Source organism: Micrasema longulum, unplaced genomic scaffold (assembly GCF_059751315.1).
Source record: "Micrasema longulum isolate JH-2025_06_02 unplaced genomic scaffold, ASM5975131v1 h1tg000138l, whole genome shotgun sequence".
In the NCBI taxonomy this organism is placed as follows: Eukaryota; Metazoa; Arthropoda; class Insecta; order Trichoptera; family Brachycentridae; genus Micrasema; species Micrasema longulum.
In genome coordinates, this window is record NW_028277344.1 from 715,760 (window position 1) to 741,744 (window position 25,985).

At 30.4% G+C, this 25,985-nt stretch overlaps 2 protein-coding genes across 2 annotated transcripts; one reads left to right on the forward strand and one right to left on the reverse strand.

Annotated features, from left to right (window-relative positions):
• Positions 1-13,645, forward strand: LOC148284247 (uncharacterized). The gene is made up of 6 exons (XM_088242448.1): positions 1-907; positions 1,789-1,968; positions 3,454-3,618; positions 4,534-4,780; positions 8,322-8,508; positions 9,330-13,645. Exons 1-6 carry the CDS (start codon positions 142-144, stop codon positions 9,537-9,539), a joined length of 1,755 nt encoding a protein of 584 aa, XP_088098574.1. The 5' UTR covers positions 1-141; the 3' UTR covers positions 9,540-13,645.
• An 83-nt stretch (positions 13,646-13,728) lies between these two features.
• LOC148284248 (uncharacterized) lies at positions 13,729-20,310 on the reverse strand. Its single transcript, XM_088242449.1, has 3 exons — positions 20,092-20,310; positions 18,922-19,024; positions 13,729-16,726 (listed from the first exon to the last, which is right to left on the reverse strand). The coding sequence occupies exons 1-3, from the start codon at positions 20,235-20,237 to the stop codon at positions 16,646-16,648; spliced, it is 330 nt and encodes a 109-aa protein (XP_088098575.1). The 5' UTR covers positions 20,238-20,310; the 3' UTR covers positions 13,729-16,645.
• Positions 20,311-25,985: the final 5,675 nt, after the last annotated feature.

Genomic DNA, 25,985 nt, shown 5'->3' on the forward strand with positions numbered 1-25,985 from the left:
TTTAAAGATCTATGGAATCTATGTACGAAAAATGCATGACAGCCGGTGACAATCTAACGGATTTTGTGATTTTTCCATTAGTAAACTGATATGGAATATTTTACCAGTGTAGTGTTTTTGTTCGCCCTGTACTAAATCAATATGATGGATACGGTAGAGACCCAGTTTGATTTAAAAGAAATTAAAGTAGAACTGCGACAAGCAATTCGAGAATGCTCTCAGCGCGGGCTAGTTCAAACTGTCAAATGGCTATCAGAATTGAATTTTTCTCTTAAATTAATTATAGAAGAAAATACCGAAAAAAATGCTGATACAGACAACGAAATCAACGATGATGTATATATACTGTGTAAAAGTCTATTCGACAGCCAAGAGTATGACAGAGCCGCTTATTTTTCGGAAAAGAACACTAAACCTAAAACTCGTTTTATTCATTTATATTCTCGCTTTATGGCAAGTGAGAAAAGAAGATTAGATAATATGACAGAGGTTGGATGCACTCCCGACGCCAGTAAGAGCAAATCGCTCCGAGAGTTAATGAATGTATTAAAAATGGACTATTCTGCTAAAAGTTTGGATGGTTATGGGTTGTATCTGTATGGTGTAGTGCTTAAGAAATTAAATCTTCACGGGCAAGCGATTGAGATATTAGAGGAAGCCGTAAACCTTGTACCTTGGTTATGGGCAGCATGGTTGGAGTTATCATCGCTATTACAAGATCGGGAGACTCTCGAAGGACTTAACTTGCCACAGCATTGGGCTCTTCATTTCTTCCTCGGCCATACATATCTCGAACAAAAGTTGTTAGACGAAGCTATTGAAATTTTTGAATCTCTTAAGAATAATGGTTTTGAAAACTTTACTTACCTCAACACAAATATGGGAATAGCTTATCACGACAGTAGAGGTACGCTATTCATTGTTTGTTTGTAATTTTATTTTAGTGCATTTGCGTAAAGCTGAATTTATTAATTCACTAGAAATTTTTAGCTTAAAATTTAAAACTCGAAAGAAGTTACTATGTTTACATTAGTAAGTTTTTAAATTATTTCATGAATCTAATAGTACTTTGGTTGAGATTTATTCTGCACCTTCACAATATTCTTCATAATTCTTCAGTATCTTCGTTTTCGTGCCACATTTTATGATAGTAAAATAATAATTGATTAAAAAATGTTCCTCGTCCCCCACACTGATTATGATAAATGATTGTCATCTTAAAATGAAATTCTCACATTGTTAAATTTTAATCAGAACCTGAAACTTTTGGTATCAAAATTAGTTACTAATTTGTATCATTGTGTTTCACTGGCTGAGCTAGTTCATCATATCGTCGAGTTTCTGGCACAAGTTAGTAACTACAAAACTTCTAAAAATGAGATGTTTTCATAAATGGCATCAAATAATCTTTGTTTAAAAAGTAAATAAAAATGTTTCAAAATATACAAAAAATAATATTTCATAATATTCAACTCGCATTTCGATTTGAATTGTCGATTTGGGATGAGCTCTTAACTTTTGAAGTGCAATATCTCACAACTAGTGAAATGTACTTACCAACTTGTGCCAGAAACCCGATGATATCATCTGCCTAATATGTTTTAGTTCCAAGTTCTACCTATTTGAACTCAAATTATCATCTTTGTTAATAAACATATAAAATGTGTATTTTAAAAAGAAATTACAGCTATCTTAAATCATTGCAATTATAAATTGAATTGAATTATGCTTAGATTGGATATCATTTAACATATTTATAGATACTTACTTTGATGTGTTAATTTTCAGATGTCGACAATGCTATTGCTACATTTAAAAATATACAATGTGTTGATCCTTATAGATTAGATAATATAGATGTATATTCTCACCTACTGTATGTTAAAGAAATGAAGACTGAATTAGCAAATCTAGCACATAAAGCAGTGGAAATAGACAAATACAGGGTGGAAACGTGCTGTGTTATAGGTAATTAAGCAATATTTTTTTCTCTTTCCATTTTTAATTATTTTATAGCTGTAACAAAAAACACTTTATTTTAAATTATATTATTATCAAAAGCGTAGGATGAAGACGACGCGTACTTTGGGATGGCTTATTGTTTTGTGATTATCAACAATTTATTATTTTATTTTACTGTTTTTTAAGTGTGCCCGTTAATGATATTTTGTATTTTGCTAAGGTATGCCCAGATTTAGTTCCTTTGTATATAGTTTGACGCGTTAGCACTTCTCCGGGATGTATGTTATTTTTTAGAATTTAATCGAAGCTGTTTCATTATTGGAGCTTGGATTTTAAAACAAAAATAATTAAAACCACCCCAAAATATTAATAATAAAATGCACATTAAAATTTATCAATACTTTTATTAAAATGCGTATCAAAAGCCAGCAAAATGAAATTTTCATCCTCGGAATTATTAACTATAAAAACAATTGAAAAAAACCTTGTAATAATGATTATATGAAAAATACAGTTCTGTGTATGAAATAGAACCAGAACCCCGGACGACTGCTTTTGACTTAATGGCAAAAATCCTGAAAAGGGAAATTGAGTAGAGATTAAATCGCCTCATGCAGTGGTTGGTGGGTTCACCTGTCATGTTTGAGGTTCTATGTTTGATCCTTGGCAGGGTGGACAAAAAATATTCAATTATAAAGTGGTTCTACACATCAATATTTCAGGTAAACTAAAATCTCAACTCTGGTCATGTCAAAAACAGACACAACCGAAGGGCATGTATGACAAGTTGTATGAATGTAGAAGAAGCTAGGAATGTATGTCAGGATAGATGTGTGGCGGTCCATCCTCTACGCCTACGGGGAATGGTGTGATGATATTACTAGTAGTTATGATAATACATATTTCTCTTTTAGTTATCAGTTAAGAGAATTCCTACAACGCAAAATGTTATTTAAAAGTCATTAAGTGTCATTCAAAAGTTACTCCAACTCTTCTAGATTTAAGCCTCCTATATTTATTTAAAGCTTTTGAACACTACATGTTTAACGAGTTTATTGCTACAAAGAATTTTTTTCCAACCATCCAAAATAACAATAATTAACAGAAACATTTACAGCTAACTATTATATATATATATATATATTGTCGGTAATACTGCAATGCCGCGGAATCAGTTTTTTTTAAGGAAAATGTTTTACTGAAATAAATTCGTTATTGGGACTAAGAGCCATTAGTTTTTAATTATTGCTATTTTTGCTGTAAATAATGATAGTTTTTCTGATACTCCAGTATCGTATTAGCATTAAAATCGTAAGTTTGAGTTTTTATTTTTTAATTTTATATATTATAATATCTTTTTCATGTATGATATGTTTTATTGATAATAAACAGAACGATTTTTAAGATCTTCTGCCAAAAAAATCAATTGATAGTTTGCAGTATCACCAGTATATATTGTCATATTAAGAATTTTTTATATGATCTTTACAGGTAATTATTACAGTCTGAGAAGTGAGCACCAGAAAGCAGTTATATATTTTCAAAGAGCTTTAAAACTAAATCCTAACTATTTATCTGCCTGGATTCTTATGGGTCATGAATTTGTTGAACTACAAAATACCAACGCTGCCATCCAGTCATATAGACAAGCAATAGGTCGGTAAAATTAAATCTCAAATATTTAAAATATGAAATAACACCCTTTTAAAAGTGTACAGTCGAACTTAGTTATATTACGAGGAAGATGGAACCGACTGAATTTGCTCATTATAAGCATTACTCATAGCAGAGAAAGGTTTTTTTAAAAACACAATTGTCAAATAAAGGCTTACAAACATACTCATCACATAAAGTATGTGTCACATGTCACTGAAAGTCGTAATCCAAACAAATACACAACTAGAATCTATTTACATACTCATTTTCTGATATAACTGACCAGTTTAATCATAGAACATTATTCTAAAATACACAATAAATATCCCCGAAACTAACATGTCATTCATAAACTACAAAATATATTGAGGTGCCGAGCCAGTACCTACTGAGTTTACAGAGCTTAGATTTTTTACATCCAATTTTTATCCAAATGTGTGATACTTTTTCAATGTATGATACTTTTCCAATGTGTGATACTTTTTCAAAGTTATCCGCGAAAACATCAATTAGGGACTAAGTACTCTATTTTGTCATAACATATGTATCCGATCCCAATGCCCGGCGGCATCGGTCCTTTAAGTTAGCTGCTCATTTCGATTTTATTACTTACGTAAGTTCTTATTTTGAAAATTATTTTTTTAAATGTTTAAAAACTTTTTTGTGCATTTGTTGACGACATTTTTGTTCGGTATGTTCGAAAAGCTTGTTATAGAAGTTTATAATTGTATGGAAAAAACCGTAATCTAAAATATCAACTATTGTTTCCTCATTACATCCGAGATCTTGCCATTTCTATAAGCGCTATAACTAATGTACTTCATATTGAACACTTATTAGAGTTGTAAGAATTTGGAACCATAATTTACATAAAAAATGTATGAATAACAACTTTGTTTTTATCAATGTTTTCAGAGGTGAATCGTCATGACTTCCGGGCATGGAACGGTCTCGGACAGACTTACGAGATAATGGGGCTGAATAGTTATTGCATATACTACTACGCTAGAGCTGCTCAGCAATGTCCGGGTGACTCACGGATGCTTGTAGCACTTGGAGAGGCATTTGAAAAGCTGGATAAAATCACAAACGCCATGAAATGTTACAGTAGAGCACACAGTGTTGGTGACATTGAGGGAATGGCATTATTAAAATTAGCTAAGTAAGAAAACTTACAGTATTTTATAAATCATGATTTAATTTGAGAATAGATGATTTAAAAAAAAAAAAAAAAAATTGCACTAAAACTGGCCTGGAGGTCTATTTGGAGTTGTTAAATACAGCACAGAACACCCAGAGTTGAGAAAAATTACATTTAATTATTGTGATATTTAAAAAAATATTTCGAGTTTGTCCAAATTTTTGTAGACGAGGACTGGATTCAACTCCCCGGGGAGCTGTTAATATTAACATATTACAACAGAGATGAAGAACATTTTAGAGAAGGCAATATAGAAGTCTAGGCATCTAGAGGGCTTATGACCTGCCATTGGCTGGTTTATGTTAGTGAAGTTGAACTTCACAAACATCAACAGATGAAAGAATTGAAGGATAGATTTTCAACTATGGGCGGAACGGGGAATGTTACACAGTGTGTGTGTGTGTCCACTTAAACCAGCCAATGATAGTTCATAAGCCCTGTAGATGCCTGGACTTCTATATTACCTTCTCTAAAATGTTCTTCATCTCTGTTGTAATATGGTGATATATTATTTTGATTTTGTGAAAAAGGATAAAATTATTGTTTTTGAATTAGTTACTAATTTAAAAAAAAGTTAACTCTAAATTTTATATAGACCAATTGCTATTGGTTGAAAAATGGTTAGTCTCTTAGTTCCCTTAGCTGTAATTGGCTGAAAATTTGCTAGCTTCTTAGCACTCTCGGTTGTTACTAGTTGGAAAGTGGTTGGCTTAATGCATACTTATTGAACATATGTATGGTCTTGTATATAGATGAGTAATGTCAACTGGTCAAATTAATAAATAAAATAAAATAACTAATTGTTTTAAATTACAATTAACTTTCAAAATCAGAAAATGCAATAGTAAGACATTGATATACAATATGTATACACTAGATGCAGCACCAAGCACCCGTCTTGTGTTCCATTCAACCTAAGTTCCGGAACGTAACTTGTAGCCAGTAAACATGAAGCAGCTGAAAAAGGCGCGGCATATAGCTCTGAATTCACAGTAAACTGGCATAGACAGTTAGATTTTTTTACTCTACTACGTACTACGGTTTTGCATGGCTATATTTGACTATGCTCATTTTTGGGAACTTAATTTTAAAATATCGTTCTATGAAGCATCATCTTCTATTTAATTATACCTAAGTGTAGTTAGTGTCCTTATTTTATTGATGTACTTCTTTAAATACTTTTTGCTGTTTTTTTTTGACAAATAAAAAATAAACTATCATCAATATATCATCGGTATGCAGATAAAATTAAATTGTTTGAGATTTTTAAAAAAATATCTTGTAAATGGAATTCATGGTTATCATCAGAATTATATTTTTGTATATGATCCATGGTCATGTCGGCTTCGTGGTGTAATAGTCAGCGCGTTTGCTTACCCTGCAAGAGGCCTCGGGTTTGATTACCGATATGGTTGACGTGAAATATTAATTAAAAAAATGTGTTTTTACACTAGAATATTTCACAGTCCCTGGACTGGCACCTGAAGCATAAGACTGATCATCTTACCTTCGTATAACAAAAATGATCAAGATATGCTGCGATTGGTGTACCAATTCAGTGCCATATTCACCATTAGGTTCTGAAAGGGAATGATGATGGTGATACATAATTTTGAAAAAAAACCTTGGAGAATTTAAAGAATTTTATCAGCTGATAAAGCTCGAAAAATGACATAACTGCATTTTTAACTTGTTTTCTCAAAGTTTGTCATTTAGAGGGTCTTATCAGTACTCTACCGTCGCAAGGAAAAAGGCAGTTATTTGCAAAGCTAATTTTTTTAGATATGACACTTTAAAGTATTTATCAACTTTATGCAAATTAAAAAAATAAACTGTAATTAATCATAAGTAAAAACACGGTATGTCGATTGTTCCTAAAACATAAAACCTGTGTGTCATATTTACACTGAGTTTTTGCTTATGAATCTCTAGATATTGTGTTATTGCTTAAAAAAATATTTTTTTTACTGCTCATTGCTATATGAAGGCCTAAAAATACATATGGACCATGTCCACTTTTGTAAAAATGAGTTAAGTAGCTACACCAAAAGGTTAATAAATTTACGCTCTTTTAGGAAAAAATAGACCATGTCCGAAATTAAAATAGTTTTGTTATGTAAGAAAACAATAAGGTCAACTCTGTTTTGCAGATTATTTCAAAAGTCGAAAATATGAATTTTTGACTTTTGGTCTATTTGTATTCTAGTTTCTGTGTTATTGTTATTAAAATAATATTTTTTAATCAATGTTATTGAAAAAGTTGTTTTGAGTATATTAAAACAAGTTTTTTTTTGTGTGTTTTGTGATTTTCAAATATTCATATATATATATTTTTAAAATATGTTTTTATTATCTAGCACGTTGTATTTTAATTAAATATTCGTGAATATAAAGACTGAGAAAAATATTGAAAGGAGGAGTGCTGGGAACAGGGTGAACGGTGCAATGTAATCTACTTTGGCAAACAAATGTTTATCGCAGGAGGCAAAACTAACAGTTCACAATTGAGTTCTAGTGCCAACTCTAATGTATGGGAGCAAAGTATAGAATTGGAAAAGTAATTATGAAAGTAGGTTAAATGCTGTCAAAATGCGATCCCTCAGGCGAATGTGTGGTAAAACGATGTGTGATAGGTGCACAAGTGTTGAGATCTGTGAACTATGTAAGGCTGAGACATGCATTATCGACAGAATCAAGAAAGGGGTCCTGCATTGGTTTGGACATGTAGAGCGAATGGACAGCAAAAGAACAGCATAAAGGATCTACGATGAATGTTGATGGATGCTGAAAACGAGGAAGACTGAGAAAGACATGGCACGATCAAGTCGATCAAATACTTAAAGATGAGCATGTCAAGAGTAGGAATAATCGGCGTGCGTGCATGAGAAGATGTATGAATGTAGAGGAAGCAAGGTCTGTATGCAAAGACAGAGTAATATGGCGTTCTATCCTCTATGCCTACCCTTACGGAGAAACGTCGTGATGGTTTGTTTGTTTGAATATCGAATTTTAAAAGAACAAAGACTTCTAAATAAAAATAATTTGTGACTTGGTCCAGTTGTATTCTTATTAAAAAATGAAATTTTTCAAAAACATTTTTATTTTTCAAACAGTCATATATTTTTCAAATTACAATTGTCTTTTAAATACAACATATATTATTACATATAAGATATAAGTAATTCAGCAAATGTTATTAATATTAAAATTAATTGAAATCAGTGAAAACCTTTGAAGTGGAATATCTCAGAAGTAGTTTTGTGTGACATGGTCTACTTGTATTTTCAGGCCTCCATATTATATCAAATGGTCTGAAATTTCTTGTAGAAAGAACATTACCTCATATTTAACTTATTTTGTGATTGTTGTCAAAAAGTAAACCCTTGCTTATAACGGCAGTATACAGACTACATGTATATCGTTTTCAGGATCTAAATTAAATACGTATGAAATTTTTTACACAACCCAGTCCTCAAGTATTTTTTTAAACCTTTTTATTTAGATTGTACAAAAAATTAACGATGCCGGACAGTGCAGCGGCTGCCTACAGCGCTGCATGTCAGGATGGAGAAGGAGACACAGATCGGGGGCTACAGGAAGCCTATAGATATCTGGCACATTATTATCTCAACAAAAACCACCTGGATCACGCCGCACAGTATGCGTACAAATGTTTAGATCATGAAGAGGTACTACATTTTATTTATAATAAATACATAATTAAATTTAAATAATGTTATATTACTTCTTTAACATTATAAAATTACTTTTTTCAATGTAAGCCTCACTGAGCAAACTGAATTAAACATCAGACTCGGAATAAAAGCCAAATAAAATTTCCTTGACATTTTATCACTTAAGTATTCTCATAATAAGTTTACCCCAATTATTTTGTGGATTATAATATGTATTTACATTGGTTGTACTGTTTTGGCGTTCACATGTACTTTAAATTTATGATTAATGTTAATAATCATCAAATTATCTATAAAAATTAGATAAGCCCAAATTTTACCCAAATATTTAAATGTTGGTGCCATTTTTTTTTTAGCCGTAAATAACTATGTTAGAAAATGGAAAACAAGTTGTGGTAAAGCGGGGTTAGAACCTCGGACCTGATCCAGAGTCCACGACACTAGCCACAGGATTACAACCAGTCTTTACTAGTTTTACATCAACTATATAAAAAAAAAAATAGAGTTAAATATCAAGCTTCCTTTATCAACATCATTCCCTTTCCGCACCTTATGGTGCATAGAGCACTGCATTGGTAAACCAATCGCAGCGTATCTTGATCATCAGTCTTACGCTTCAGGTGCCAGTTAAGGGTCTCTGAAATATTCTAGCGTAAAAATGCCTTTTTAAATAAATATTTCATGTCAACCATGTCGGGAATCGAACCCGAGAACTCTTGCATGGTAGGCAAATGCGCTGACCACTTCATCACGAGGCCGACGATTATAGGTTTTTAAAAATAATATTTTTCTAATTTTATATCTAACTTTTGCAGACCAAAGAAGAAGGAAAATCACTGCTGAGGACAATATCTGAAAGAAGAACATCATTAGCCGATAAAAGTAGTCAACCTGAAGGCGTAGAAAATGAAAGTATAGAATTATCAGACTCTCTAACCACCCCCAAGCCGTCGTGCGCTGTGGCATTAAATTATAATACTCCTAGTCCTGCTAAATCAGCAGAGACTTCTAGATATAAAATGTAAACTCAATGCATAGTGACATATAACTCTTACAGAATGTACAGAATAATGTAATTATTATGTAATTAGATAGGCAGCCAATTACCAAACAGCTTTAAAATACGTAAATTGAGTTTTTCTAGGTTATTGTGCCCTGTGTTGTTTTAACTCTTTGCCGATGTTTCCGATAGCACTGTAATATCTATCATCAGTAGAATTTCAATTTGTGTAAACTTGTGTTGAGATCTGTATTGCAGTCATCATTATATGTAGCTTATTGGTCAGACCCCTTTTGTATCCCATACATTCATCTCACTCTAACATTATGAACATCATATTTCGCTCTCGTTTCTGCAACATACAAACGAAAAGTCTATGTCTCTTGTGCTAACTACTTTGAAATCTGTATCCTGTTACAGTTTTCACCTTTTTATAATTGATTTATTACTTGGTACTGGAAATATTGAAATCGCATTAATCTCTATTAATATTGTTTGGATGTTTATAAATCTCGATTGCTTCTTTTGCTAATCAAGTTTGTCGACTCTTTGGTTTACATTTTAGATTGAGGCTTAAACTAATGTGGTTGGATTGTGAGGAACACCGCTTCATTTAAGGCTGTTTTTAAAAGGCATCCATCTTGTAATTAGATGAATTGAATTAAAATGATTATTAAAATATAATAATGCATTCAAATTGAAAACGACTTTCATATACAATTAAAATTATGAGTTGGTATAAATTTTCACTTCACAAAGATCATCTAAACCCAATGACAGGTCATAAGCCTTGTAAACATTTCTTTATACGAAATACCTTCATACCTGTTGAGTTATATATCTTGATTAAATCCTAAGAGGGTGATAAATCTAGTAGTTGTCTACAATGATTTAGACATGTACTCAAAGTCATGTCAAATGGGTACATAAAATGTAATAAATATTAGGTTGTTCAAAAAGTACTTTTGTATTTTGTCACAAGATGGGGTTGAACTTAATTTGCTCTGGCAACACTGTACCGATTTTAACAAATAGGCTCGCGTTGGAAAGGTGAAATTTCCAATATTTTTAATGAAATAATATTTTTAGTGAAAATAAAGCTTCGTTTTGATTGATCGTGTAAAAATTATTCCATTTTGAAAATGAATGTGTCGAGTGAGGAAATTTGTGGTATTTTGAAGTTTTACTTCCTGAAAGGCAAAAATATGTCAAAGGCCCGTGAAAAAAATTGTGCAGATGCTCTAACAACGTGTGTAGCACAACAATGGTTTAAGCAGTTCCGTTTGAGAAATTTTAATGTCAAAGATGCACCTCGCTCTGGGCGGCCCATCACGGAAAAAGTCGACAAAATAATGGAAAAGTCTATGAAAATCCACATGCGATCACTTGTGAGATTGGTCAGGAGTTGAGCATTGCTCATGTAACTGTTTCAAACCATCATATTTCACTGAAGATGAGAAATGGTTCATGTACGACAATGTGCACTGGAAACGGCCGTGGAAGAAGTGATCAGAAGCTCCAGAAATAGTTGCAAAGCCAGGATTGACGAATAAAAGGTGATGCTATGCGTGTGGTCAGATCACAAAAAGTATCATCCACTATGAGCTGCTCCAGCCTGGCAAAACTATTGTTTCGGATCCCTCCCGTCAACAACTAACGAGACTACGCGAAGCAATTAAGAAAAAGCGACCAGAATTGACAAAAAGTCTTCTTCCAGCAGGACAACGCGAGACCACACACATCTTTGGTCACCCGACAAAAACTGGAGGAGCTTGGCTGAGAAGTTTTGACCCACCCACTGTATAGCCCCAACTTTGAGCCTTCAGGCTATTATTTGTTTCGGTCTCTTCAAAACTCTCTACAGGGAAAGAAATTTAATTCAAGAATTGACTGTCAAAATCACTTGTTCCAGTTTGTTGCCATCAAACCACAGAAGTTCTATGAGGATGGGATCATGAATCTACCAGAAAGATGGCTAAAAACCATTGATAGTAATGGACAGTATTCAGATTGATTCTGTTTTTATTTAAACAAATAAAAAAGTACATTTGAAATAACTTGGAAAATACTACATAAATTTTTGAACAACCTATTATTTAATGGAAATATTGCTTTATTTGCTGTAGTGTTGTTCCTTTATTTAATGATTGAAAAATAAGAAAAAGCCTCTTATCTATACTTTCAGGTCATTAGAATTCATTAGGTTGTTAAATAATTTCATACGCACCTCGGTTTGAATGTGTGAATTTTAAGGTTAGCGTCACACTCAGCGGAAATTCCGTCACGGTAAATCCGCAACCGAATAAGCAGCCGCACTATATATTTCGTGGCAGATTATCACAATTGATTGTCAATACAAACACTCAGATTATTACAGAGCCTTGTACAGTCGGCGTGGATTGTCCGGCGAATGTGGCGCATCCTAATAGAAAACATGCCATGCAGCTTTACTGATTAGACGTTGACGGAAAATCCGCACGCGGAGAACGAAACAGGTGCCAAAGGCGAGCGGTCCGCCGACATAACAACTGATCATCCGTGTTGTGTACCCATAACGGAAGGTGTTCCGCAGCGTAAGATCGGTGATGGAATTTTCGCTGAGCACACTCAGCATCACAGCGCTAGCCTAAGAAAATATCTCCCATATCTTGATCTGCTGTTGTATTTTATTTTATTGTCAAGTAAATTATTGATATTCCGCATTGAAAATTCAATGAGGAAGTTCATATTTTTATAACCACCAATTTGTAGTGTCGATATCAATTATAAAACTTACTATTTTATATGCACATACTTGTGTTAATGCTTTTTATCTTTTGTGGGGTTGTCCTGACATAATTTTGTATTTTAAGGTGCAGTATTCTGTCATTACAGAAGTTTTTTTTTGCACTTACATCATTGTGTCATCCTCGATTCCTTAGGAAGTAGCAAAATAAAAGTAATTTCACATGCTGTAACTCGTATTGATTGAGCATTGTTAAGCCAAAATGCTGTATCTATAGGTACAGCACATTGCCATAATACGGGCGTGCGTAAAAAGAGGTTCCGGTGTGTTTTGGTAATTCATTAAAAAATATTGAATTAATAATAAAATGCAATCTTTATCATTAGGCACTGAAACATATAGCAGTGTTCAACTGTGCTCAACAGGCCCAACAACCAATGACGTATAGTTAAATAGACATAGACAAGTCCGAAGTCGACGCATTTTAGTTTGTTGGTTATTGCCTTCCCCTTTCAATGATGGTCTTTCGCAATGATTAGACGCAATGCTACACAGAAAAATGTTGTCGTGAGTGGTAAAAAAAAGGTTTTGATTACAATGTAAATGAGGAGGAACAGAACAGAGTTATTGTTTCATTTGTAAATACAATCCAATTTATTGAATAAGTAAATAATTAGTTATATTTTTAAGTAAGTACAATTGAACTAATATTGTCCTCTCAATAAAGTGGCAACCAGTATTAAAGTATGGCAATGCATTATGCAGAAATATGAACTAAGGATATTACACAGTTTTTCAAGGTCATACTGCGAATCTTCCGAGGAACATTTTTTATGGTGTACTTTTTATAATATGCTAATGAATTTTTGGGAAAATCACATTTAAATTTTTTTTTTATTTTTTTATTGAGATGAAAAACGTACTTGACCAACGAAGCGATATGCAACGGATGCGTGGGGTTGGTAGAAGGGATGCTAATCTGTAACATTAAGGATTGCCTCTATTTTAAATTATTTTTTTCATTAAAAAAAAATAGTTTTTTAAAAAAATGTAAGGATTTTTTTTATAGTTTACCATGGGGATTGTTCCTATGAAGTTTCACGGTCTGACCCGGAAACGTCGTGTATATATCTCTTTCTCACATTAATGTTTGCATGTGTATCATGATTTTCTATCTCTTTTTTTCCTATTGTTGAGAGCAATATTTTCTAAATAAGAGATGTGGCTGGTAAGGGAATAATGCGTCTATTTATTATACGTCATTGGCAATAATGTTATTTTATGCAAAAAAATCGCAATATTTTATTTTTATATTGTTTTTATTATGTGTATTTACTGTTTATAACAGTGTTTATAACATTTCCTCTCTAAACGGAGTCTGTGAAATAAAACAAATTTATATTCAACATGTTTGTTTAACTGGTTTACTATTTTTTAATATTATAAGTCATGTATAATTTATTTACTTAATAAAATATTAATTAGACTTACTCAAATTGGCTTTTTTAGGTAAAGTAAAATTTGGCTATTTGTTTCAAGCTAATTCAAGATAATTCATACTTATTATAAAGTATTTTTTTAACTACACTTAAATTAAATGATCTATATACATAATTGATCATTAAATTAGTGACATTATTTTTTTCATTCAAATAAGCTAAAAAATGGATTGTTTTTTATTCATTCATTTAATAAAATTTGAGTTTCTGATCTAGCATAATAATTGAAGCCAAACAATTTTTGACAATGAAACGTTCAGTAAAAATACTTTCAATATTACAAATGTCTGGCATCTGATTATTACAAGTTGGTAAAACACATCTCACAAATTGTACTTTTTAATTTACCAGAAATTAAATTTAAAAATATTAAATAGATTTCGAACAGTTTAAATAATGAAATACAGTAGAACTCCGTTTATCTGAACTCCAGTCATACGGATTGGCAGATATCCAGATCGTATTCAGGAAATAAGATATAAAGGAGAAGTTTTTAATTAAAATTTAATTGCTTAATTTAACTTTGCTGGACATGTTTAAGTAAGTTTTTAATGTGATTTCAATTTGTTGTATTATTTCAAAAGTAATAAAATCTGGCACTTGTTAATCCGGAGAATTGGAGTTTTACTGATATATAAAAAAAATATATATGTAACTAATTTTCTGTTAGGGGTCACTTTGGATCATAAAACAGGATAATTTAAAATTAAAAAAAAATTGACAGTAAACGAGTACTAAAAATGAATAGATTTTTATTACAAAAATGACACTAATAATTCTAGGATAATACTACTTTTTATTATCTTGGAGCCTTTGTAGGTACAAAATGTGTGCATCAAGATATTAATTACGAATGTGGAAAGGAAAAATAAGGGTTTTTTTTGTTTTTTTTTTCTCTCTTTCGTTTTGACAACAATGATCTTATAAAAATGTTACATACTCTTTTAATCAGTCCTTCTGCTTATCACATTCACATCAATCTTCATCCAAAAAAAATAAATCAATCTGTATGAACATAGCACATTATTCTATGGTTAAGTGTGGCACTTTGTTGGCTTATATAAAGCTATAGAAAAGAACTGTATGTATTGAGATCTTCAGAAATACGTTTGAATAAATATAAAATCTATATTATTATCAAGAAAAATAAAAATAAGGCAAGAAAGAATATATATATTTTACATCTGACTCCATAGCAACTCTTATGAGTAACTGTGAACTTTGTTGCGTGTTTTTAAAAGTCTCAATAACACATTTTATTTAAATCCATGCAAAATATTTAAAATTTTTGAATACTTACGCAGTTGGCAAAAATCATGGCCTTTATTTTTTACGCACATTATATAAACTGTCTTCAGTTATGCAAACATATTTTCAGAAAAGGTTTTTTCTATTTAGCGCAGAGAATGTTCAAATAACATCCTAAGAATATAAAGGAGGACTTTGATAATATTGTTAACAACATAAGTATGTAATAATAAGAACAGTCATTAATTAGCAAATTGTCCTAACTGGACCCGATAAAAATAGCTAAAAACATAAAATGGGTGAGATAATAATGGAAGCCAATGCATACAAAAATGAAGACTTTTCGATTAAATAATACATAGATCTATTATGTACTTATATAATTCTACATACTTTGAAAATAAATACCTAGATCCTATTGGTGTTCTGTATTTAACAAAATACCTTCAACATTTATAAATACTCAGATAAAAGTTAAAAGTATGTATTTGCATACTTTTTGAATTACAAATATAACATCAACGAAAGCTTAAATCATAAAATTAAGTACCATTATAAACATCTTTTTATTGTTACACTAAAAATTACATATTTTAAAATATTTCTAATAATGATATAATTATTTATGATTTGAAATTATTATAATAGTACTAAGGTACTCTCAAATGTATTTATATTCAGTAGTTTACATAATATAGTGGTCAATCAATGACGCAAATTACTACCTAAATAATATTTTGCATGTTAATTGATATTATAATTTACTTAAAACATTCATTAAAGTGCTTAATCGTTCTAGGTATATTATTCCTACAGTATTTTGGATACACCGATGTGCGAGACTAAAAGGCAGTTTATTCAGTAATGGTAACATATCTACAAACAATACTTTATAAAGTACTTAATTTACAGTTAAAAAAATATATTGTTTTCATCTGCATTTTTGGGAATGTACGTTTCCATAATGGCATACTTTTGAACATTGGTATTGTAATATAATACATACATACATATCTTCAAAAAATCTTGCCTGTTTCAAAAAACTACTTGATTTCTCGTGTAAGATACATAATGTTTTTTTTTTACATAATCATCATTCCCTTTCCGCACCTAATGGTGCATAGGGCACTGCATTAGTACACCAATTGCAGCGTATCTTGATAATTTTTTGTTACATGAATGTAAGATGATCAGTCTTACGCTTCAGGTATTAGTCCGGGGACTATGAAATATTCTAGTGTAAAAACACCCTTTTAAATAAATATTTCATATCAACCATGTCGGGAATCGAACCCGAGACCTCTAGCATGGTATGCAAACGCGCTGACCATCACACCACGAGGCCATAATAACATAATAATATTACTTAGTTAAAAACTCTCTTCGGATTTATCTAGTTCCTCCTTAATTTTGGTTGACTACGAAACCTTCAAATATTTTTTTATTGGCTGGGACATGCGAATTTTACACATTCTTGTATTAATATTACTCTTTTTATTATTAACAAAAATAAAAAGTATTCAATTAAAAAGACTGTTAAGACAGAATTAATCTTCCACAGAAGATTAAATATTTGATGGGAATCCTATTTAGGTATGTAATATTATTTTATTCCATATTGGCAAGTGAAGATATTATACTACGTAATTGATTGAATGATTAAACAGACGTTTCAGCAGAGTTACATTTCTTAGATTCTTTCTTGTCACTCCAACAGTCCTTTAACCGATTTGAGTCACTCTGTAAAAACATTAAAATAATTTATCTCCCGTACAATTTTAACCTTATAAACATGGTCTATTTCAAATACACAAAAAAAAAGGTATAAAACATACAGTGTAATATTATTTACATTATTATGGAAAACAATCATGCTTACTTCAAAAGACATAGGATTGAAAGAAATGCAGGTTTTATCAATACATTAAGAATGTTTGCTAACATAGATTTTAAAATCTTATATAAACTATTGAGAATTTAAAACAAAATGAAAAAAAAAATTGATGTGAAACAGTAACAATGTATAAATATAAAACACATATTTTTAGCTTTGGTTTGTTTGAATTGTCAAAGCTGTGTTGCCTTATGAAGGTGAGCTTGTTAATACTGTATTAATTTCAACCTTTTTGCTCCCTTTCTGCATCTAATGGTGCATAAGGCACTGCATTGGTATACCAATCGCAGCGTATCATGATAATTTTTGTTACATGAAGGTAAGATGATCATTTTTATGCTTCAGTTGCCAGTCCAGGGACTAAGAAATATTCTAGTGTAAAAACACCCTTTTAAATAAATATTTCATGTCAGCCATTTCGGGAATCGAACCCGAGACCTCTTGCATGGCAGGCAAACGTGATGACCCTTTGACCACGAGGCAGACAAAAAATACTGTATTTGTTGTACAGCTCAAATTATATACATACATTAAAAAAATACTATTTGGAATAAAAAAATCTGTCATTTAAAATTTTAAAATTATTACTGTAATATATTATTTTGGAAAATTTAATGTATTCAAAACATTATTTTAAACAAGCTTGTGGGATATTTAACCAAATGTAAAATAAAATAAATACTTTTTTTTTAAATCTAAGAAGCTATTGAGAACACAAAAAATTTAACATTTGATAACATTGTTATTATTTTGACACACGAGGATGAATAATGAGATAAAAAAACGACTTATGTATGTTTATTTTAATTTTTTCAATTCTTGTTTTGGACTTACAAAATGTTTTATAGAAAGCAAAATGAATTCCCATGTAAATTTGTAAAGCCAATAAATGATTTTTATTTACATCAAATAATCACAAATAAGTCATTTTGTTAGATCATATAATATAATATATATAAATATATGTACTAAAGAAACCATAGGTACAGGTTTTCATGCCTTTTTATATGCAATTTTAAAAGGGGACCATGCCATACATAGTATGCGTGTGTTATTGTGTTTAAGTTTATCTTTTAAAAAAAAAACAATGGCCGTCAATGGTGTATTTCATGTAACTTTTTTTATTTCTCCTAAGCCTGAAAGTAATTCAAAATGTAAGTAATTTTTAAGTAATTATCTTGTAACAGTTTTAAAAATCAAGACCAAAAGTATAGCAAATATAAATATGTATTGTATTTTTATTGCTTATCAATTTGTACTATATTACGTATACATATTTTTCTGTCACCAATTCGTAACATGAATTTTTTAAAATACATATTTTTGGCATTTTTAATCTGGCCAATGTTAAATAATATTTTGTTACAAAAGGGTAATCCAATAGTATTGAAGTTTTATGATTTGTTTTCAAATTTATTTTAAATTTGCTACTAAAATATGCGTGCGTATGTGAATTTCACACCCATAAACACAATATATTAATTATGTTATTTTGTATAAAAACGATTTATGAATTTATTAATACTTAAATAGTTTTAAAACAAAAAAAAAAATAGCCTGACAGTGAAATATTTCTAGAATTTTTATCTATGGTTTCCATTAACATCCACAAAACAAATCATGCACAGCACAACATATATATTTTTTCACAAATGAAACTGAACACCAATTTTATAAATATACATATTTTACAACATCAATCCACTTTTTTTCTCTAATATAATACATATGGACATCTGTATCAGGATATTTTAAAATAAGGCCCACAAGTAAAATGATTCAGACTTGCAAAGGCTGGAAATGAGTTGTGTGGGTCAGGAATGGAGTATTCAAAGCAGATCCTATACATATTAGTATGCTCTACTTGCCTTATGTCTAGTCACATTGATTAGGGGGTGTAACAATAAAGTGCACTTGGATTTATACAATATTTGGGTGCTATATAAAGTATTGCTGTGCAGCGTGCGGGTATGTATAGCATTCTCTCTTCTTTCTTTATTCCTTCGTATTAAAATTTTGAATCAGAAGTGTTCTCTCCCACCTTAATGGTGATTGGGAAATCGTCTTCTTCTTCTTCAGGCATTGTTGACAAGCGCTTATCCACCTCCGATTGGACATCTTTTGTTAACTTCTTTAGTTTTGATCTGTAATCATTAAAGTATTCATATATTTGTTTCGTTTATCTGATACACGCATATATTTTAATTCAAAGTACGTGTATAATAGCCGGCAGTAAAGAAAGGGCATCAGGCTTAAGAAAGAGACTGGCCTAAAAGGCTAACTTTCGCTTTGTACATACCAAACTCGTGCGTCAGAGACACTCTCGTGTCCGGTATCTACGAAGCGGAAGTTAGCCGATTAGGCAGGTCTCTTTCTTAAGGCTTATGTCCTTTATTTACTGCCGGCTATTGTAAGTAGCTTATTTTTCGGGCCATAAGATGTACTTTTTTACTCTGAAAAGTCAACCAAAAATTGTTTTTGAATAAGTAAAATTTTACTCACATTTATACATATTTACAGACTTCTGATAGTGCTGTTTCAGATGCACTGTGATTTATAAAATTTTTTGTCCTTAGCAACAATCCAAGTATTACTGAATAAAATTTTCTATTGATGATGCATTAATGTATTTTGAGACCTTCCCACCAACAACACTGTATATCAATTTTGGGTAAATTTGTGTTATGAATGCCATAACATTGTATATCTTCTTGGGCATAGAATGATGCATTGAACGACCATACTATAAAACTGTGTGTGATCTGTAAGTGTGATGGCGCTACAATTGAATTGCATGAATCGTAAACCTATGGAAATGTGAATCAGGGTCTTGTAAAACAACCGAGACAAAACCATACACATAAATAAAAAAACTTTGTTTAAACAATTGTTTTAAATATAACATTTTTCTTTTTTATTTTGTCTAAATTTGTCAAAATCGATACACAGTTTTGTTGCAGGGGAAGTATCATTTGTGATCTAACAGGTTTTGAGTTTTTAATATGTTAAGGGCCAATTGCACCGAAAAAAGTTATGTTAAATAAAAGGTAAAGTTAGATCATTGTTTAATTTCTGTCAAAACAGACAAAATGCGTTACAATTATACAAGTTAGCTAAAGCAACCCATTTTGACCATTTACGTGCAACTGACCCTCAATAAGTTTAATGTATAACATTGCTTATGGATTCATAAATATCTTTAAATACATACCCATTTATTTTAGGACTTTTCTTCTCCGATTTATCAATTTTTGGTGTCAGAAGTGCTTTGCAATTATTGGTGTTGTTCACTTGTTTCCAAATAGCTGTTTTGTTTACTTCTTCCGTAATGTTTATTGATGTTATTGGTATTTTCATAATATTCCCATTTGCAAGAGGGATCTGTAAGTTTCCAGGATACGAAGGAGGATTTCCGCAGTTAGCGTCCTGTGGATATATTTATTTTATGTCATGTATCCACAAAAATATCTTATATAATTTATTTTTATTACCATGATCTCTTTTGACATTTACTTAATAATTCTTAGTGTAGTGTTACATATTATATACAAATTACATAAATCAAATGAATTTGATTTGAAAAATGAGTTATGCACAACAATGATAGTAATATGAAATGTACAATATAATTAATAAATACACATACATACTGTAATTAAATCATTATGATTTAAATATATTTACCATTGACTAAGTTAAATTACTGTATTAAGGTGATTAAATAATGCATATACTATACATAAACGGTAGATATATAAAAAAATAATTTCTAATAATATTTTTAGATTTATTTATTTTTAAATTGAATTTTATTTAAATAGTCTTGATCATTTCGATGACATGTATAAATGAAAGGTTGGGTGAGGTAAAAAAAACAAATAAAACAAAAATAAACATTGAATAATAATCAACAGAAATTTATTAATTTGGCACAGAACATTGAAAAATTTACATACTTTATACACAATTATTCACGACTACACAGTGTTTAAAAAACTGTAAAAATCTCCTTACATTCTCTACAATTTACTACATTCAATCATACATTAAATATTCACATAACTTTCGTTACCATAAAAACTAACAGGTAACATTTAAAATTAAAATTGTTTATTCAAAAGAATAGGTAAAAACCTACTCTTTCTGAAGATATCACAATCTCTAAAACATTTTTTTTTCTTTTTCGGAAAACAATAGGGAAATATCACATACTACGAATACCGATAAAAATATATGAAATGGATTTTGAATAGTTTATTATATTTTCAATATCAATATTGATATTGTGAAGAAATGTTTTCACACATAAATGTAAAAAAGAAATTTTATAAAAATATGTTGCTAGAAAAACACAACATTTTTGACCTTGGTAGTTGTGACGTCAAGATTCATGATAATGTTCTAAACAAATTGGAATGGTCATGAACATTTAACATGAATCGTGACGCATTAAGGGCGTGGCCAAGAGAATTAAAAATTACAAATTTAAAAATATTTTTGATGCTACTAATAATTAGCAAACATTTTTTTTACTGGACAGTATTTCATAGACCTTTATTACTTTCGAAGTGTAAAAAAAGTGATATTTCCCTATTCAGGGGTGGTATTCTGAATCTTCACTACGCTTTAGAGAGCGGGTAATTTGGAGATTTTTATTTTTTGCATGCGTTTACACTTTGCTTCATATCTGGTCACACTGATATTAAACGTCCGATAAATATGAATACGTGAAATCAAACATGATGATTTTCGTTTTGAACCTTATTGCGACCTAAAGCATTACCCAAAACTCTTAATTAGACCAAACCGTATTAGTGTTTTTCCGCTTTTTAAACAGTTTTATTCATCATTTGACGTTTAAACATCAGTGTGGCCATTATATGATGCAAAGTGTCATCGCATTAAAAAATAAAAGTCCCCAAATTAACCACTCTAGGGAGTAGAGAAGATTCAGAATACCACCCCAGGAACAGTATTAGTACCTCATTGATTATGCAGGTATACATATTTCTAATAAGTTCATGATTCTTCTCAATAATGATGCTTGGTTCTGCATTTATTTGATAAAATGGATTGAGAAAAGGTAAAACTGCATTACGGACTAGTGACTTTTGACAGGAACTATATTATGCATATCTAGAAGTATTTTTATGTTTATGAATACAATTTTGTGGGACTTATAATAAACACTTCAGATGTGAAAAATAAAATCTGATCAAAGCAACATATTTTTTATCACTATCGGTGAGATCTTATGGCTTTTTGATTTGTTATTATGAGGCAATATTATTGTGTAATTCATATAAGAAAACCATGGAATTTGAAAATGGTTCGAATTATGCTAAGATGGCTTACAAAATTAAGCTTAGAAAATCATACAACAATATTTCTAACCATCAGAATGTTTTTCTCTGCACCAATGCCAGTTTATAAAGTTTTTTAGCGGTTCACAGTGTAATTTAATTATTCTAAATTAATTGACAGGTTTAGATATTCATCCACTCATAACGTAAACAATGAATTATTTTTTTGTATTATGTGAAATAGAAAATCAGATAATTGAATGCATGAAATATTGTTAAATTGAATTTATTAGTGCCAAGTAAATCTTTCTCCCAAAATTGAGATATCTCATTGTTTGGTCTCTTCTCGAATGTGACTTATATAAATATGTAGGAATGTATTCTCAATTCATGTTTATTTACTAATTTTATTGTGACTTATTTATGCCTGAGAAATTTATACAAAGCAATATTGGTCGAATATCAAAGAAGCCTTTAACCTGAACATGGGATTTAAAAAAAAGTTTTGGATAGTCCAAAATAATATATATTATATTGACAATGGTGCTAACTTCTTATTACACAGGTGCAGTAAGAATTTGGAAACATGTATAAAAGTCGGTGACATTTTTGCATCTATCTTTTGTTAATAATCATATTTGTTTAACCTTGTAATTGTTTCAAAAGAGTTCAAAATTACGTATCGAATGATAATATTAAATACAATATAATGTAGTTTTTTCAGACATTTTGGTGCAATAATTTGATTTTTTTTCCTTAGCCAGATTATTTCAAAATATGTTGCACCCTTGCTACGTTGCATTATTATGTTTTTTTAATTATATTTTTAACTGAATTATAATATGAAAATAAAAATTGTACACAATATTGATTAAAGAGTACCTACTAGGATGATTTTAAAATTGAACCAAAAGTACAGTGTTCAGTTTTTTATATTTGTTCACATGTCACTCAAATATTTTTTTTATTTCTTCTATACATTATGTTTCAGCCAGATTACAAACAAATTATATTGATAACTTAATTTCATAACGTAATTATATTTTTTTAGTTATGTGCCAATTAAAAAATAATAATAAAATATTTTTAAACATAAATGTTATATGAAATGGATATGGAATGATAAAAATGCATTTAAGAAATTCCAGCTTATCTCCATGTAATGTTGAGATTCCATTTCGTTATAAAAATCACATCATTGTGTATTTAAATATCACACTGTGTATTGTATTTTGTATTTTTTTTTCTAGATTATGGGTATTTTGGTGTATTTTAATTTAAATTTAAATAAAAAAATATTCATTGCCATGCACAGTAAAATATAAATTAATGCGAAAATGCTAAAACATACGATTTAAACAACTTTATTTTTAAAATATCAGTTTGAAAATTTCATTAAAAAACTCTATAAAACATTGTAAATTTATAGTAATTTATCTACTTAACTAATGCTCTAATTAATTAGCTATATCACAAAAACATAACTATAAACTACTGACTATTGAAAAAAACATGTTACAAGCAATAATAATTACAATGCATTCATAATAACCAAACTCAAGCATAATGACCATAATCATTATTTTTTCTAAACAATATTCTATGTAACCTACACAATATAAAACTATTTAAAAATATTTTGTGTAGTATTAATGTAAATTATATTAGGTGGTATAGTAAAAATATAATACATATTGCCATAAAAATAAGTACTTACTGTAAGTAAGAAAAGATGAATGACAACAACGAAAGGTGATTTCATACGGAATACTATCTCCTATAATTAAATTTAAGGTTTCTTTTCTGTTTTTTTTTTAGTTGTACAATTTGTCAATATATTCCAATTTTTATTAATGAATAATATGATCGAGATGAATTATTTGAATTTGTTTCGATTAAAATTTTTGTTGTAATTATGGATAAAAAAGCAAATTCAAATAGTGTTTTTTTTATGTGTAGACTTATAGATACTTTTTTTAAAGAAAAAAAGAAATATTTGCGTTCTTATGATTTACCCAAATAATTAATTTTTAGGACCATTTTCAACGAGTGGTAAATAACTCACTATCAGAAAATGGGTTAAAGTGGGATTCGAACCACGAATCTTTGAGTCCGAGACACTAGCCACGGGACCACAACCCGATTATTAAAAAAAAAATGTATTAATATAAAAAAATATTTTAACCAGGTATCTCATTTTTAGCGACAAAAAAAATGTTTTCTAATATTAGCACTCATTCTTTAACTTTTTTATATAGTATTCTTCCAGTAGTCTTTATTTCAATTTAAATTAAAAAGTATACCCACATACGGTGGGATTTTTTTTGTGTTAATGTAATAGCTTTTTTTTGTATGTGTAACTTACGTAATAAGTACCTATTGTAAAATGAAAAAAAATATATAATAAATAAAAAACGTCACAAGTTATCAAGGTACTATCATAATAATTTGGCTTAAAATATTTAGTTTCATTGTATTAAGGCGTTTTTACTTGAATTTGTTAAAATATGTTTACTATTTTTTTTATATAGATAACTGAAAACTGTAGTTAACGTCACGGATGCGTGCACACATACTCGTACATGACGTTTGTGTATTTAGGCATCTCTGTAAGCAGCGCAGAGTACTTCCACGCTTTCAAATAAAATGTAATATATTTTAATGACTGTTGAAACTTCTAGATGTGGGTTCTGCAGTGCAAATGATGAGATATCTATACACATTCTGTGAATGTGATGCTTTATATCACAAAAGAAGCCGCATCCTCGGTGGACCATTAGTTAAACCTGAGGATGTGGGAGCACTCGGCCCCTATCTGATAGCTAGTTTCAGGACTTGGACTTGGATGAGGAGATTTAGCAATATGAGAACACTTGCTCTCCATTCAGCAGCCAGAATTTAAAGACCTAGGCTCGGAGGGCGAGAATTTATTTGTGGGGACTCGTCACAATAGATCTTCTCAGGTCGCAATGACGTCAGAAGCTTGTTTGGTAGTGACCCGCATTTACAAAAATAAGTATAATAATGACTTTGTAAAGCTTTCCTAAATTAATTTAATAAAATAGCGTTTGTATTAATTTGGATTACCTAAAGCAATTAGGTATTAAAAATAATAAAACTAACATATTATCGCTAATAATCTAAAAGAGTAATTATCGATGGCTTAGATCACACATGTGTCAAGTGCGATAGTGCAATTTTAGGTATAAGTGAGTTAAATACATTTTTCTTATCACCCAACACATTACTTTATGATGCACAGTAGAGATGGCCATTTCGTTTTTTTTTTAAAGATTAGCAGTTACAGTTACCGTTTCACAAATTAAGCTGTTTCGTGAAGATGTTTAAAAAATAACAGTTTAGTGCAGTGTGCGGACCCAAAAAAATGTTTAAAATATGTTTAAAATTTCGTTTACAAGTTACGGATGAACAAGGGCAGACTGCGCGGATGTGAGGTGGGGTGGAGACGGACCGGGGAGATTTCATGCGAATATGTGTGTGAACTTCTTCCTTGGGAGATTATAATACGAGTAGGTAAGTATTATGGATGAAGCTTTGAAATTCGAGTTTGAAGGGCGGAGCGCGGTACGGAGTGCGGCGAGTGTTGAATTTTTCGCGCGAGGCGAAATGTTTTTTTTAATTTACTTCTGCGCCTGGTCATTTAGTTTTAGTTTTTTTAAATGATATAATTTATTTTCGTGAAACTGTTTTAGGTGTTTCGGGGGGGGGGGGGGGGGGGGGTAACAGTTTTAAAACAGCAGTTACATTTGTTTTACCACTTCTAGTGCACAAATGTTTCAAA